This window comes from Aquila chrysaetos, chromosome 17 (assembly GCF_900496995.4).
Source record: "Aquila chrysaetos chrysaetos chromosome 17, bAquChr1.4, whole genome shotgun sequence".
Taxonomy (NCBI): Eukaryota; Metazoa; Chordata; class Aves; order Accipitriformes; family Accipitridae; genus Aquila; species Aquila chrysaetos.
The window spans coordinates 24,670,833-24,686,581 of NC_044020.1; the positions used below are offsets into that span (position 1 = coordinate 24,670,833).

General features: G+C 40.6%; 1 protein-coding gene across 1 annotated transcript in view; it reads left to right on the forward strand.

The window, feature by feature from the left end:
- Positions 1–10,648: 10,648 nt before the first annotated feature.
- LOC115352798 (potassium voltage-gated channel subfamily KQT member 1-like) overlaps positions 10,649–15,749 on the forward strand; it is a 506,833-nt gene continuing 501,732 nt past the window's right edge. The window contains exon 1 of the mRNA XM_030041436.1: positions 10,649–11,031. Within this exon, the coding sequence (XP_029897296.1) occupies positions 10,649–11,031 (383 nt within the window). The remainder of the gene's footprint in view (positions 11,032–15,749) is intronic.

Sequence of the window (15,749 nt, forward strand, 5' to 3'; positions counted from 1 at the left end):
TCTTTTATTTTCCCAGTCAGATTCAATTTCACATTGGTCATTCAGAAAGCAAAAATTTACTGGTGAAAGAGGGAATTTGCTGCTACGATCCCACCCCTGGTTAACGTTCTGAGCGCACAGAGCAGTGGCACGGTAATTACTATGTAGCTGTATACCCTTCTGCCTGTACTGAAGCTAAATCAGCCTGGGTTAATTTGATTGCTTGGAACACAGTGGGAGGGCACTTGAGCAGCCCCTCTGCGATCATGCTCTTCAAATCTATGCAGAATAGATTATGAAGACTGAAGCCTGCCTTTCTGGTCATGTTGCACATGTGCACTGCATACTCTAGATACACTACATACATACATACTCTACATACTCTAGAAGCAGTAAAGAATTTAGAACTACCAGAAAGAGTAATAGACAGTTGTCTTAAAAATTACAGAAGATGGAAGTAAGAAATAGGAGATTTCTTGCTGAGGATATTCTCTGTTTTGGGCCTATCATTTCAGAAGAATTACTGCCTCAAACTCCAGATTAGTACAGGAAGAGAAGGTAACGTGGACCTGTTACATTAAGAATTTCAAGTTTAGTTTACTTCCTGTTAATATCAGCTTGATAATCAATTAGAGGTTGTATAAAAGAGCCTACAGCCTACATAAAAAAGCTTTATGGAAATCTTTAACTAAAATTAACAGAATGTCTTAACTGACTTTTTAAACTCATACAAGTAAATCTAAAAATGTACAGCTGCAATTACCCTTAAAGGATCATTGTCATCTTTCCAAACTCTCTCTTCAGTTATAACACACATCTCCTATGGGAAAAGTCTCGCCTGAAGCAATAGTTATATTTTGATCAATCTTTTCAAATATACTTATATTAAGCAATCATTTTAATGGTATTCTGTTACGACCTCAGTACCAATAACAGTATCCTTCTCCTCCAATGCATCACTAATTATTTAAACAAACACAATAAAACAATGCTAGGACACTTAATATAATTGAAGATAGGAATCAAGTAACAGCTGAGGTTCACCCTACAAGAATTTATATTGTCTCTTATTATTTGAAGGTTCTCCATGACTGGTATCTGATACCTCTTCATCAATTAGAATAGGTACGATATTTCAAGCAGTAATTTTGTCTTCCTTTTATGCAACTTAAGCATATCAACAGATACTTTGTCCTATGTGGTAGCAGTTTATTTTAGTTCATACAATTTATGTAGTGTTTTTATTCTTACTTATCTAGGTATTAGAAATACTATGGGTTTCTATGAAGGTATACTGTGATTATAATTAGTTTAAAAATTCTGCTGACCTGGTAAAGAGCACTAAACTTAAAGATGAAGCACGCCATAAACTGCACACCAAGCTGTTCCCTATTGTCCAGGTAGAATAACATAAGATCAGCAGAATTTGGCTTCAGCATTGTAAAAAATAACTGTCATGGAATGCATTGTAATTATTGCTTGATTTACAATAGTGCCTAAAATGGCAAACAGGATCAGGACCCTATGATGCTGGCTTTCAATAAACAAAATTTTCTTAATCAGCATATAATGCCAAGTTAGAAAATGCACTCTCATGATATAAACTTCTCCTTATTCTCAATATTTCAATTTAACAATTCCCTTCTTTCCAAAAGCCTACCACACTGACAGTGTAATTAGCAAGGTTGTTGTCCCATTTGTTTTATGACAGTGCATGATAATGGCTGTGCTCAATGGGGTCAAGAACAATGATGCCTGAAGCCATGACATCCCAGAGTTACTTCCTTTCTGCTACGGATCTCTTGAACTCCGGAATATCAGATCTTATTTTTCTGGGCCCAATATTGTCTTTACCATACAACTATTAACCAAACAGATCAGTGCTTTGTGCAAATGAGAGTGACATTACACTTCCATAGCACATACAGACCACAATGGTATTGGCACAGCATCTGTCTAATAGAAATTAGTGCACTTGAAACTTAGCTGAACTATGGTGCAAAAGTCATGGAGTTGAATACTTTTCACAGTTCCTTCCTGCAGAGGAAAACATACTCCTTTGTCAACTCTTCCCCCTGATTCTCCAGCTTTTCTCCTGTCCTTGTAGCGGGAGACAACGTAAAGTAGCGACAGGATACCAAGCTAAGAGACTGAGGCACAGAATGTATATTCTTCATGGAAAAGTGAAATTTATTCTGAAAGATTGTGGAACAACAGTTAAGCCACACAAGTAATTTGCTTATCTGAGATTTTTCCCACAAAAAATAAAAAAAGATAAGCTGATCATGACCTCCTTGCTAAAAGTGAAGCAGAAAAAAAATGAAAATATATGCATTTATTGAGATGAGTGTTGGACTGCTGTTGACCCAGAGAACTCATAAATATGAGAGAAAACTTCAGAAATAAAGATTCTGAAAATTCTGATGTTTCGTGTGAGGACAAATGGATGAATAGATTCATTCCCACCACCATGTTCCTTCTTTCAAGTACAAGGCATATCAAATATTGCCTAGAAATAATATGCTGGTCTAAGGGTAATTAATGTCTAAGGTCTTTAAGGTAATTAATAACTAAGGTCTTTTGAGAAAAAAGGACAGCATTGACTTAGATGTTTTACTTAACTGGTGACATACAAGAGAAATTGCACAAAAGCAAAGAGTTAACAATGAGTAAAAATAATTCTTTCTGTTGCTCGTCTCTCCTCATCCTGAACCATATAGCAATTGCAAATTTGGCAAGATAAAGAGGGAAAATACATAAACTTAGGAGGCATTCACTCTTCTCATATCTTAATATTGTAAGGATTTATCTGCTGTTTGTAACCAATGACCTGTAAAGTTTTTAAGTCTGCTTTGGAAATGTTCCCTTAAAAGACAAGCTCTTCATACTACTAGTCCAAAGGGAGACAGGTGACATTTTGTTCCTGGGTTTCATCCCAGTGAGTGAAAAGCTTAGCTGTTTGTATCTCTTCTTCCTCGACAAAGACCTTGTAAGGCATCGTGCACTGCTATCATAGGTGCCCCAGCTGGCCTTGGAATAGATTTATTGTTGCTAAACTTCGTTGAAAGCTGAGTGGAATAGGCAGCTGCTTGTTGTGGCAGATTGGGGGGGGGGGGGGGGGGGCAGGTGGCAAACCGCCTGATACAGCCTGAAGACATGGGGGTCTCTCCTGATCTGAATGGCTCATGTCCATCTTCTGCCTGACCTCTCTAACAAAGTGATGATTTCACACATAGCCCTGAATGAGTATCAGACAGCACCAATTTAAAGAACAAGTTTTCAGAATTTCCATTTCACTTTTTAGTATTCATAAATGGTGGCATATTTAGAAATAATGACTCACACAAAACATTTAAGCATTTTACAGGGTCAACATTTGGGAGCACTGTTCTCCTTTACTCACAGTGCTGCTACTTGTGCTGTCCCATGCTGTCTTGGTACCCCGTTCACACGCACCTTTCTTTGCATCAGAGATGTGTCCCATAGTGACATTCAACATCCCACAGATGCACTCACCTTGTATAGGGACACACTAGCCCATAGTTCTTTAATGATGTAAATCACTGATTTGAGAGTAAATGGAAATAAGGACGGCAGCTCACAAGTGTTAGTCCAGATGCTGGCCCAGTTTCCCAAGCAACCTAATCTGAAGAACCATTCTGAAAACAGGAATTCCCTTCTTTTACCAGGACGAAGGGAAGAAAACCTTGTACATGCACCTTGCCCGCTTGTGGGGGGCGTGATCTGGGAGCTCTTCTGCGCATCAAATGCTTTGTACATTTCTGTGGGAGTTTAACACGTTTAAGGTTCCCTCTTGGTTGACTGCTGGTGGTATCTGTAGTTTCCAGAGGGTGCAGGGGCTGGGGGGCCGGGGGGGGGGGCTCTCCGGGCGGGATCTCTTTGCGCTCTCCAGGGTGCTGAATCCCGGGCACGCCGTTGAACGTGCTCTGGAAGGGAGCGAATCAAAGTGTGCTTTCAATATACAACCTGTTGCGCTTTCATGCTCTTGTCATTCCTATAGGCCGAGGACAGCCACAGGAAGTGTGACTGTGGGCAATACCATTGGGTGTATACAGTGCTCTTATTATTTCCAGACTGAAAACGGCATCCTTCAAATTAAGGCACTCCCTTTGTCAGTGGGTATTTTACATTGATATCCTTCTCACCCTTCCCTTTGGGTTGCTTCTTCACCATGTTGCCCAGTGCTTTAGTGTGGAACATTTAATGGTGTTATTGTACCTGCCACTGCAACCAGCACTTCTTCCCTTTTCATTGCACAAAATGGCAGAGTTTGCCTGGATAGGGTGGATGGTTGAGGTAACAGAAAAAATGAATGAAACAGAATAAGCAAAAGGAGGAATACCATACAGTTGGTTTCGGTTTGGGATTGCTATATGTCTGTTGTCAGTCGTTTTTATTTTAAAAGAGCTGGCTATTTGTCTTTATGATCAAAGGTTGCCGAATAGCTCTTTAACCAACCAGTCAAAAACAGCATTAGAGACTTCCAAAAGAAAATTTCAGTCCATATGCATGCAACGTTGATGAAATTTCAAAAAAATGAAAAGGACGGGTGTGGTAAGAACAGACAGACAAACTGATCTGGAAGTTGCTACTAGTTCCCCCTATAATGGTCATGTGAATTAATTAATTAATTAATATTTCCACCAGGCGGATAGAATTTGTTTAATTTGAGTTGGCATAACAACCATATTTTAAAGTATAAGATGTAGCTTAGGTGTTATACTAAGGTCTAGTACAAGTTCTATACATATATGATATGTATCATACTAGGAGACTGACATTTTCTTCATATCACAGCTGTTACTAATTTCAGGCATTTCTTGAAGAACTTGCATTTTTTGTTTTGTTTTTCCCATAAAACATTTTATTTTCAGTTTCAAAAGAGAGAAAAAACCTGCATAACTGAAGGACTCATCTCAATTTCTCACAGCAATTCCATAGTGGAAATGAGAAATTTATAGAATTATTAGATACCACTCTGGGTCAAGCAGTCAGCCTTGTAAACTATCTATATTAATACTAAAATAATGAAGCAGTGCCAACGTGCATAAAAGGCAATTTAGCATTTCAGATCTTCCCCCATACTGTAAAATGCTACAATATATTTTACTTGACAAGCTTTTGGGAGTGAATTGAAGCCCAGTGTCACAATCTGCTGTTTTTTTATGTACCATCCTTCCAATATCATAGTACACAGGTCATGATAATCTTAATTTATCTTCAGCATGTCCTTGCAAAGAAGAATAATGGTATTCATGGTGCACATTACATGGATTGCAAAGTACTATACAGACAACTGAACTACCTAACATATTTACAAGACAGGTATTACCCCATTTTCAATCTGCAGTTCAAGAATGAAAAGTACAGGGAGTACTGTTAAATGAACTTGGAGCTCAAGCCTATACCCCATTCCAAGATCCCTAATTACCTACAATAAGCTTTCGTTTACAGTCCCTTGTAAGACCATTGGCTCACCAGGCTCGGAAGCTCAAGCAGAAAGCAAGGGTGGCATTTTGGCCCTTAAGGGCAGCCTGGGCACAACCAGTCCAAGCCACGCAACACACTGATTTTGTGCCCTAGCATGATTATTGCTAAGAAAAGATTCTATAGCTAAACCAGAATGGTATATGGCACTCAGCAGTGTCTAACATTTAGGTATCCAGTTCTAATATTCATATTGTTCCTTTATGTTTCTTGCGTGACTGATTAACGCTTTTCTTCTAAAATACAGCCCCTGCAGGAGACAGTGATGGTGATACCAATGGAAAATGGGTTTGGTGCTGTGTTTAGGGTAGTTTCCTGAGAAGTTTCTCCTTGTCAAGAAGGGGTTCAAATCTGCATCTCAAAACCAGACATTTCCTTGTGCCTCCCCATCGTGGCCTTTAGGTTGTGAGTTATCATGCTTCCTGTGCCTAGTGCTAAATACGCTGCTGTCAGTGTGGGGTGTATATGCTCCCTGAGCATGTGGGTTGCATCAGGCACATCAAGATTAAACATGAGATGAGAATTGAGCCCAGCCATAAAAGCCACACTTTTGTATATATGCAGTTGCAGGGTGTTATATACATATGTCGTGGTTTGAGCCCAGGCAGCAACAAAGCACCACGTGGCCACTTGCTTACTGCTCCTGCATGCTGGGATGGGGAGGAGAAAATATAGCGACAGGCTTGTGGGTTGAGACAAGGAGAGGGAGAGATCACTCACGACTTATGGTCACAGGCAAAATAGACTCGACTTGGGGGGGGGGGGGAAATCAGCTTTATTTGTTACCAATCAAATCAGAGTAGGATAATGATAAATAAAACCAAATCTTAAAAACACCTTCTCCCACCCCTCCCTTCTTCCCAGGCTCAACTCCACTCCTGATTTTCTCCACCTTGTCCTCCCCAGCAGTGCAAGGGGATGGGGGTTGGAGTCAGTTCATCACACCTTGTCTCTGCTGCTCCTTCCTCCTCAGGGGGAGGGCTCCTCACTCTTCCCCTGCTCCAGCATGGGCTCCCTCCCACAGGAGACAGTTATCCATGAAGTTCTCCAACGTGAGTCCTTCCCATGGGCTGCAGTTCTTCACAAACTGCTCCAGCGTGGGTCCTTTCCACGGGCTGCAGTCCTTCAGGCACAGACTGCTCCAGCACAGGCTTCCCACAGAGTCATGGCCTTCTTTGGGGCATCCCCCTGCTCTAGCATGGGGTCCTCCAAAGGCTGTGGGTGGATGTCTGCTCCAGTGTGGACCTCCATGGGCTGCAGGGAGACAGCCTGCCTCACCATGGTCTTCACCACCACAGGCTGCAGGGGAATCTCTGGTCCAGCACCTGGAGCATCTCCTCCCCCTCCTTCTTCACTGACCTGGGGGTCTGCAGGGTTGGTTCTCTCACATCCCACTCCTCTCTCTGCTGCACGTTTTCCAGCAGGTTGGTTTTTTTTTCCCTTTCTTAAATCTGTTCTCCCAGAGGCGCTATCACCATCACTGACGGGCTCGGCCTTGGCCAGCGGCAGGTCTGACTTGGAGCCAGGGAAGCTTCAAGCAGCTTCTCACAGGAGCCAACCCTGCAGCCCCTCCCCTGCTACCAAAACCCCACCACACAAACCCAATACAGCATATATAATTTTACCAGTGAAAACTTCAACAGCTGGACATTCCTGAAATCATGCATTTTCATTTCACATAAGTCATAAATTAGGTAGGTGACTAATTGTCTTTTGAGAGTTTGACCCAAAGATGTGATATACTACATGACGGGGGGGGGGGGGGGGGGGGGGGGGGAGTGGGGCAGTGTGAAGGAATGAGTTTATGTCTTCGACAGTTCAGTCTAACAAAAATCATCTCTTTTCCTTGATCAAGAAATAGGAGTCAGATGCTCTGTGTTCTATTTCTGCAGTGGTTTCAGACCTGCTCCTGTTGAGTTTCTGTGTTTGCAGTAAGCTTAAACCTTAAAATATGCAAGATAATTATTGTTTGTTTGTTTGGGTTTTTTAAAATGCTTTTTTTCCTACATACTTTGGCTAGTTAATTAGAGCTTGAATGATTATATTCAGGAGAGGTCAGAGGTGAGAAGAGACAGCTATTTTTACGTTTAGGAAACTACTGTCTGGAAAAGTTAATACAGCAGAGAGTATAAAAGTATTAATTGGTGCAGAAAGCATTTCAAGGAAGAAGCATGAGCAAAAACCTGGAGAAGGTTTTCTGTGGCTCCAGTGAGGTATTAGTCCTTCTCAACAGCTCACCTACAGTACTATCTGGACTACTGTATTCGATTCTGTGTACAGTGTGAACTGAGTCACACAACATCGAAGGACAATGTTCTGGAGGGCGTGATTTTTAGAGAAGTAAAAACATAAGACTGATCAGACTATGTTTATCAGAAAAAGAAAGGAACCAAGAACATTTTTTTTTCAGTTGTATGGAAATATAACTGGGAAACTAAGAAAGTAACTTTCTGGGATAATCTTCCCAAGGAATGAGAGGTCTTAGCCCCATGAACAAGTATGATAAAAGTTGAAGACCATGTATAACGGCAACATTCCCCTACTGCCAAAAGAAAAAGTGAAGTGGTTACCTCTGTTTCATTCCCGGCCACATGGCTGTGGAAAAGTGGGAAGGAAATTATGGTTAGAATGCTGGTGTTTTGGACAACAGTCTGATTTCTATTACAAAAGGGAGAAAAAGAGAGAAATAGCAGTATTCACTGTCTCCTCCCTGATGAGAAAGTTCAACAATAAAATGAGGAGTTTGGTGCTGGAATGGTTATGTTTGGGATTCTCTTCCTCCAAATTAGTAACAAAAATAAGCCATAGTTCAGAAAGGCAACAACAATAGAGAACTCTGATTTTCCATTACTTAATGTAACATAATGAAGTGATGCTTTTGGTTTTGCCAAAACCTTAATGGAAAAAAACAAACAACTGAAGCTGCCTGTTTAGACTTACTCAATATGAAAGCCTGCTGCAGAGCCTCCAGCTAGCTACAAGCAACACCTAATTCAGTTTTTTAGATGTGCAGAAAGGAAATGCCACTTTTAACCCATTGCAATTAAGTGCATGCAGATAAGAAAAGGACTGGGAGGGAAGGGAGGATGATCCTCAGCAAAATTAAGCTGTTGCTTGTGATTGCTTGTTTTGACAACAGGAAGAAGCAGAATTAACTCCTCTCTGAAATCGTCAAAACTGTTCCCCAGTTCTTTTTCTGCCTTTTGCAAGGGCAGCCATATAAGGTGGATAAAAGGGAGGGACCCTGCCTTACTCAGGGTGGGACTTGATAAACTGGGGGCAGAGTCAGGCAGCAGCTCCTCTGCCTGCACCTATCCAGGGAGACTGTTGTGTGGAGCTGAGGGAGCAGCAAAGAGGAGGAGTAGAAGGACATACGACAAGAGAAAGTAGGTACTATTTGCCAGCTGGTTTCAGGTTTTTCTGTGCTTTATGTCTGACTGTGTGGGATCCCCTGTTTTGATTAAGCAGGCTAGCCAGCGTGTTTCAGGTAGCTTTGTTTGCAGCTGCTGGGTAGCCAGCCTTTGCTACATGCACTCGTCTAGGTAGCCTAAAATGAATGATACAGCGGGGTGTTTCTTATGTTCTTGTTGTAGATTGACTTGGGTGAAGGGCTTTGTGTTTTAACTTTAATGTTTGGTCCCTCCAGCTTTTCATTGTTAAGAGAACTGATGAGGGAAAGGAAGTATTTCTCTACCTGCTATAGGACTAATGTAGAAATGCATCAGTCCACCTTACCATGGCCAGTGTTAAGAAATGAGTGCAATGTAACAAGTCCACTACTCCGTGTAAATATTTTGTGGAAGAACTTAGCGGGCTCTGTTCGGATGTACTACAATGGGAGTTCATTCCCTGCACATGAGGATCTTTAAGCAACAACAAAAAATAAGCTTCATTTGAAAAGAGGGATGAAGGCTGAAATTCTCTCTTTCTAAATTACTCTATTTTGCTGAGGCTAAAGTAACTCAAAATGTGTGTGTGATTTTCTTCTGGCAGAGGAGCAGTCAGCTGCAACTTCTAGGCATGTAGACATTATATTGCGGATAACACAATACATTAAAATATGACATTACAAACATAATTTTGGCATTAACGTCAGCAGTGCTTTGAAGTTGAAGTCACCTCTCATGATACTCTTAATATTCTCCTATATTCATAATATTTTCATATTTTCATTTTAGCTAAGCATTTTAAATAAGGAAGCTTTTCATGACTGTAAGAAATGAGGCAGTACAAAAAAATGACACTTCAGAAAGACAGCTGCTCTCAGTCTCAGAAAATGTTTAATATTGCTGCTAGTATCAATTTAAGTCTGCCCTATGAAAAATATATTGATCTATAAAAGTCTTATTCTCTCTTCTATTTTCTCTGGGTACTTGCTTGAGAGTAGAAAAGTTAGCAGCAAACATTAAATGGCTTGAAGGAAAATGAGTCAGGCCAGGAGTCTTTCATCTTTTCGCTTGTAACAATATTAACCTCCCAGTGACAGTTATCATTAATGGCATCCTCCTTTTTACACTTGAGAAAAATTGTTCCTGAATACCATGGACTGCAAAATCAGATCCCATGAAGTGACTGAAATAATATTCAAGCCTTAAAATCTTTCTGTCACTGACACTTCAGATAAGATCTCTTGAGATGTAGGTGTTGAAGTTCAAAACCTCAATCAGGTGTGTTTTGGGCAACAGCAAGTTTGTAAATTCCAGGAAATTTTCACAGTTCCACCTCTAATCAGGACACTTTAGGAACTGCTCAGCTGAAAACAATAACATAGGATCAGCTCTCAAGACAACTCTGCTGCTGTACTGGTGTTGCACTATTTAAATAGTTTTAAGCTTCCTTCTTAACAAATGTAACTTTAAAACTTAATATTCTGTCTTCCTCCAGAAGTCTTAAACTCTTTCCTTTCCCAGACTCCTGTTACTTCTGCTGTCTAGCATGTGTCATTGTCTAATACATTTTTCTGATTTAATTTCAGAGGCTGTGAGTGACAGCAGGTGGCAGCCTGACAGCTCACACTTGTGTCACGGAAAAGCTCTGTGATAACAGCAGAAAGTCATCTTATCAGCTGCTGGAGAACACCCTGGGCGGGGAGGACATACAATACCTTCTTCACGATTTTAAAAATTGATCAGGGTTAGTCATACCTGTGCGTTGTTACAGAATGTCCTGTGATAGTGGAGAAACTGTTGGGTACCCCATGCATAACCGCTGTGGACAGGTTCAAGGCTCTGCTTCCCAGCTTAGCAGTCTGAATGGAAATAGGAAATCTGCAGTGTTGCTGGAAGTCAGGGGGAACTTAAGCAATAGGCAGTATTCTGCCGTGGCACCAGATCCAGAAACCTCGGTGAATAATGGATCCAGGATTCCCCGCAGCCCTGAGGAAGGCACAAAGGCAGCAGCCTTGACAGAAAGTGCAGTCCGCAGGGCCTGTAGAACAAAGTGTTTCCATAGCCGTTATTTAACTAAAACTAGTACGCAGGGAGACGTCTACAACTTCCTGGAGAGGCCCAGTGGATGGAAGTGTTTTATCTATCACTTTACTGTGTAAGTACCTACATTTTCACATAATCTTTGGTGTAAGAAAAATCTGACACTGTCCACTTAATCAGCCAGAAATCGTAGTACTTGTGCTCCCGAGCTGAAAACCTGTTGCGTGAGTAATCCTACTGAAAGCAACGGAAAAGCCAGTTTCTCAAAGGATCAGCTGTTATATCCTTTAACATTTCCAGAGGAGGGCTTTTAATTATTCACGTGATATTTGTCTTCAAAGATGTACACTGTATATTTGGTATTTCTGAGGGGAAGTCCTATACGCTCATGGAAGTTTTTGTTGCTGCTTTAGCTGCTTTACGTTGTTCTAGCTTCAGAGACTGCTGGTTTTAGCATCAGATGTGGAAGGTTCAGCTGTGATCAGATATGTCACATTTTTATAAGTCCGTTTTGCTTAAGCTGAAGTGCCAAAACAAGTAATTTGTTGGACAAACATATAACCATAACGTTACTAATTGGAGTTAATTTACAGTCATGAACAAATAATGAGTACAAATTTAGCAAAAAGTTTTTCATTATACCATGTATGTAGTACAAGCAAGGAGGAAATTAAGGCTTCCGTTTACCCTTGTAAAACAGTGGTTAATATATTAATACAGCTGTTTTCTTTGAGCTGCTTATGGTATCTGTCATGTTTAGCAGGACCTCAATTACTGTTTTGAATGCTGCTTAACAGAATGATAATTTGTCATCTTAGCTGTAGAAAGGGTCCAATTGCACTCCACTGAGGCAAGAGGAAGTTTTACTGGCTATAGTGAATGCAAACTGAGCCAAAAGTCCTTGCTTTTATTATAAAATTAGCATAGGTCCTAAAGAAATGCAGATTGTTGAAATTATTCTGTTTGTCTTAGATGAACTTTTCTATGGCCTGACTGCATTTTGGAAAAACCATTATCAGTTACTGCGGTCAGGAACTGCCCAGAGAAATATATGGTAATTATAAGAATGAACCATAATGCTTCTATCTGGCATAAAGTAGATGGTCTTACTAATACTTGCTTCCTTCCACCCCTCAAAATCATATATGGATTTTTTTAAAAGGATTTTTGGATTAATGGAATTTTGCCAAGTGAAAGGATAGGACCTCTTTCAAGGACTATGCTTATAGTATATAATAATTCCTAAGGCTTGAAGAGATGTAATTTGTGTAGATTTAAGTATGTGAATAGTCATGATTTAAGACTATTTGAGGTTAGGACTTATTAATCTTGCTAAAATGCATTTGTTTCATCATCTGTGTTGCTTTTATCTCAGACTAAGGTTGACCGTTAATATGTATTTCTATCCTGCAGTAGGCATTAAACTAAAATAAAAAAATTAAAATCTCTACACTACCCCACCCCCTCCACCAGAAAATTGGAGAAAATATTGGTATTACTAACAGAAAACTCTTAGTCTTTTTTAACAGTACAAGGGTTCCTAACTTAAATGAAAGTTATGTAAATTGACCTCTTTTAAAAACTTTTTCTTTGAGATTGCTTGAAAGGAATCTTTTTAAACATAGTTTTTGGCCAGCATTTTTTCTTAAGTATATTTGTTCTAATAATTATCCCAATAACTACGTGGTGTGTTCATTTATATAACAACTTTCTGTTTTGGAAAGAACATACTCTACAACATTAAATATCATAAAGTTAAACATTGTTAAAGCAATAAAATGCTAATCTAAAATACAATTAATTTTATAATGAGAACAACCTTTAATTTATTTTAAAAAAAGTTTCCCATATTATATCTGTGGTTTTGAGGTAATTTATGTAGAGTTGATCTGATGATGATGATGACTCTTTTCATAACAAATCCAATCTTCCAAGTTTGTAGCTGATATTTGTGTAGCCTGGAGGAGCTGGATGTGCAGTGTCCCTTCATTGTCCTTTTGTCCTTCATATGCCACAAAGACCACATAACTCATGTACAGACTTGCGGGAAGTTTCTGTCCAAGACGGATTGGAGTCTGTTCTGATCTGGAGCCAGTTCTGCCAGACGGAACCTAACTTTCCAGAAACAGGCAAGGCGAGGGAACAGCAAGTGCTCTAGGAGGTGACCTTCCTCTTGCATTCTGAAATTACCAAGATAATCTCATCTCCTATAACATTTGTAGTGTCCCTGCTACTTCAAGTTTCTTTTAAGGGAGTAAACTCCTGCTTCTTAAGGAACTTCATAATGTGTGTTAGAAAAGGGAACTATTTTTATCTAGTTAAATCTGGAATTTGTGTTATTTTAGTGGAGTATATTCTAGACTAAAATTATGGTTTCAAAACAAAATGTTTGGAGGGGTGAGTGTGTTTGCTTGAGAATTCCCTCTCCCAGTCCTGAAAACCTTCTCACTTAGGTAATTTTCAGCTTCACTGGAAGTGCTGTGAAATACTTAACTCCTGCAATCCCCAGGAACAGAGTGGAGGATCTCACTGACAAGTTAGAAAGAGGTGAGGGCTTGAAAACAGCTGTGGCATGCAATAGCAATACATGGATCCTAACCAGCCAATTCTTGTGGCTATGTAAGAGCCTTAAGGTATTGGATATCAATATACGTTAGAGTCCAGCTGTTTGCCATATGGTCCTCAGTCCAGAAAAAGAAGGGTGTGCACTTGAATTTGATTTCTAAACTCAGCTATGCACTTGCTTAAATCACACCCAAATGTCAAGATATTAGGGTATAACTCTCATATTTCATCTTTTGAATGAAAAGTACAATACGTATTGGTGATGAGTTATGTATGGTAATGAAGTTGGCAAATGCACACGTTTAAATAGTTTAATTCTAAGTGGAGACTTATTTATGCAATGAGTGTATGTTTCTGAAACATATACATTTAATTACAACTGAAATGGCTCAATTGTAGTCTAGAATATTGTGTTCATTTGGCTAAAATATTGTGTTCACACACATGTGAACTGAGTGATGAAGGGTGAAGTCAGACAGTTTTCCTGATAATAAGATTGTTGACACCAGGTAGCAATGATCATAAACCAAAACCAGAATCCAGTGTAGGTGCTCAAAGTGCTAGAATGTAAGTGGGGAATGTGTGACTCAAGCCTATTGAAAGAAGAGGATCACTATATGTACACCCACATGTGCTCGCACACTGCAGTGGTGGCCGGTAATAGAAAAGTGTGGTTTCACTTGTGTTCAGGGAGAAATGGTGACTGCTTGCTGTCATATGTTATTTTGTCCTGTGAGTGATAGAGGCCACCCTGTGTCAGCCTCAGGCTATGTCTACATCACAGTGCAGCCCTGTGCTGCACAGCTGCACCGGCTCAGGTTCCGGGAAGAAAACAACGGAGTTTGCGCAGGTTTGCACTGACGCTAACTGGTCTTGTATCTCAGCAAGCAAGGTGGATCCATAGTACCTTTTCCCCTTAGATATGCCCTGTTGTTTTTACTCACTGCAGTCCAACCGCCTTGTCCTATCATCTTCTCCATTTCTCTGGAACTTCCAGTGACTTCTGATTTTGGTCTTTTCAGCTGTTATTGACTGGGTAGCTGAATTCTTCAGTTAAAAGCCAGAAACTTAGAGGGAACCTGGGTGGGTAGCACTTGGACTAACAAGTTAGGAAGCAGAACAAATGGCTACACTGAGTCTGGTGAAACAGGAACAGAGGAGAACCTGGGACCGAGAAACAGAAGGCTAGATTGGATTGTCACAGAAATTGGGACTGGTGCCAGTGATGCTGAAACTGGAGGAAAAGAAATACAAGAGCAGGCTAGCTCAAGAACAAAGAGAAGCAGACTTAAGCAGGAAGGACAAAGAAAAAAGGATTAGCAGCTTTTGGAGTCCAGAAGGCTGGATATAGGCTGGAACTGTGGGACAGCTGAAAATGGTCAAGAAGCTCTGAGAGCCACTGGGAGGAAGAAGGGGCAGGAGATGACAGCTGGAAGCTAGGGGAAAGAGGGAGCGTGGAATTCATGATGGGAGGAGGAACCTTTCACCCATAGGCAACTGGTTTGAATCTCTTCCAAGTCAATAGTGAAGAAGAAGAAGTAATGACTGTGGGGAGATACAAAAGGAGCTGTTGGTCTCAGTCCAGTTCTTAGCGAACGGATGTCAGCATCACCGCTGGAGTTAGCACAGCTGGAAGGCTTGCTGGCAGTCAGTAGAGAAACCACAGGCTGGTTGAAAAGGGAGGCAAGTCTAAGGCAAGAGGGAGGCCCATGAGAGGGACTCTTAGATTGTGTTCTCAGGCCTGCCACTTTCTTGTCGTGTAACACTGTGAAATTTTAAGTGAGAACTTGCAGCTGCTCCAGTTTACTTTGTGCTGGTTTGGCCACTTGTTAAATCAGTGTTAGACCTTGCTCTCATTTAAAAGTTAGACCAGTCTTTATATCCTGTAACTTCCCATGGGATGCGGTGAGCTGATCTAATAGCCCATTGCTAACAAACCACCTCCAGTTCTGCTCTCCTCTTCCACCTTAGCCATTGCTCCTGCCAGCTCTAGTTGTCCTTGGATATCCTTGGATAGCCAGTTCAACTTATTATGCCAGCAGAAACCTAGCCCAGCAGGAAAAAGTGGATGGTTTTGTGTCAGGTTAGTAATACACATTCAGCATCTTGAAGTACTCTCCACAATTGTTCTCTTAGTGCACCTAGTGGATCATAATCACCTGTTAAATTTCATATAAAATTGTACAGAATAATTGCAAAGTAACACTGCAAATCATCTGGCAAGTACTGCAGACCACCTGGTTTGACTGCAAAACATTTCACAGATGC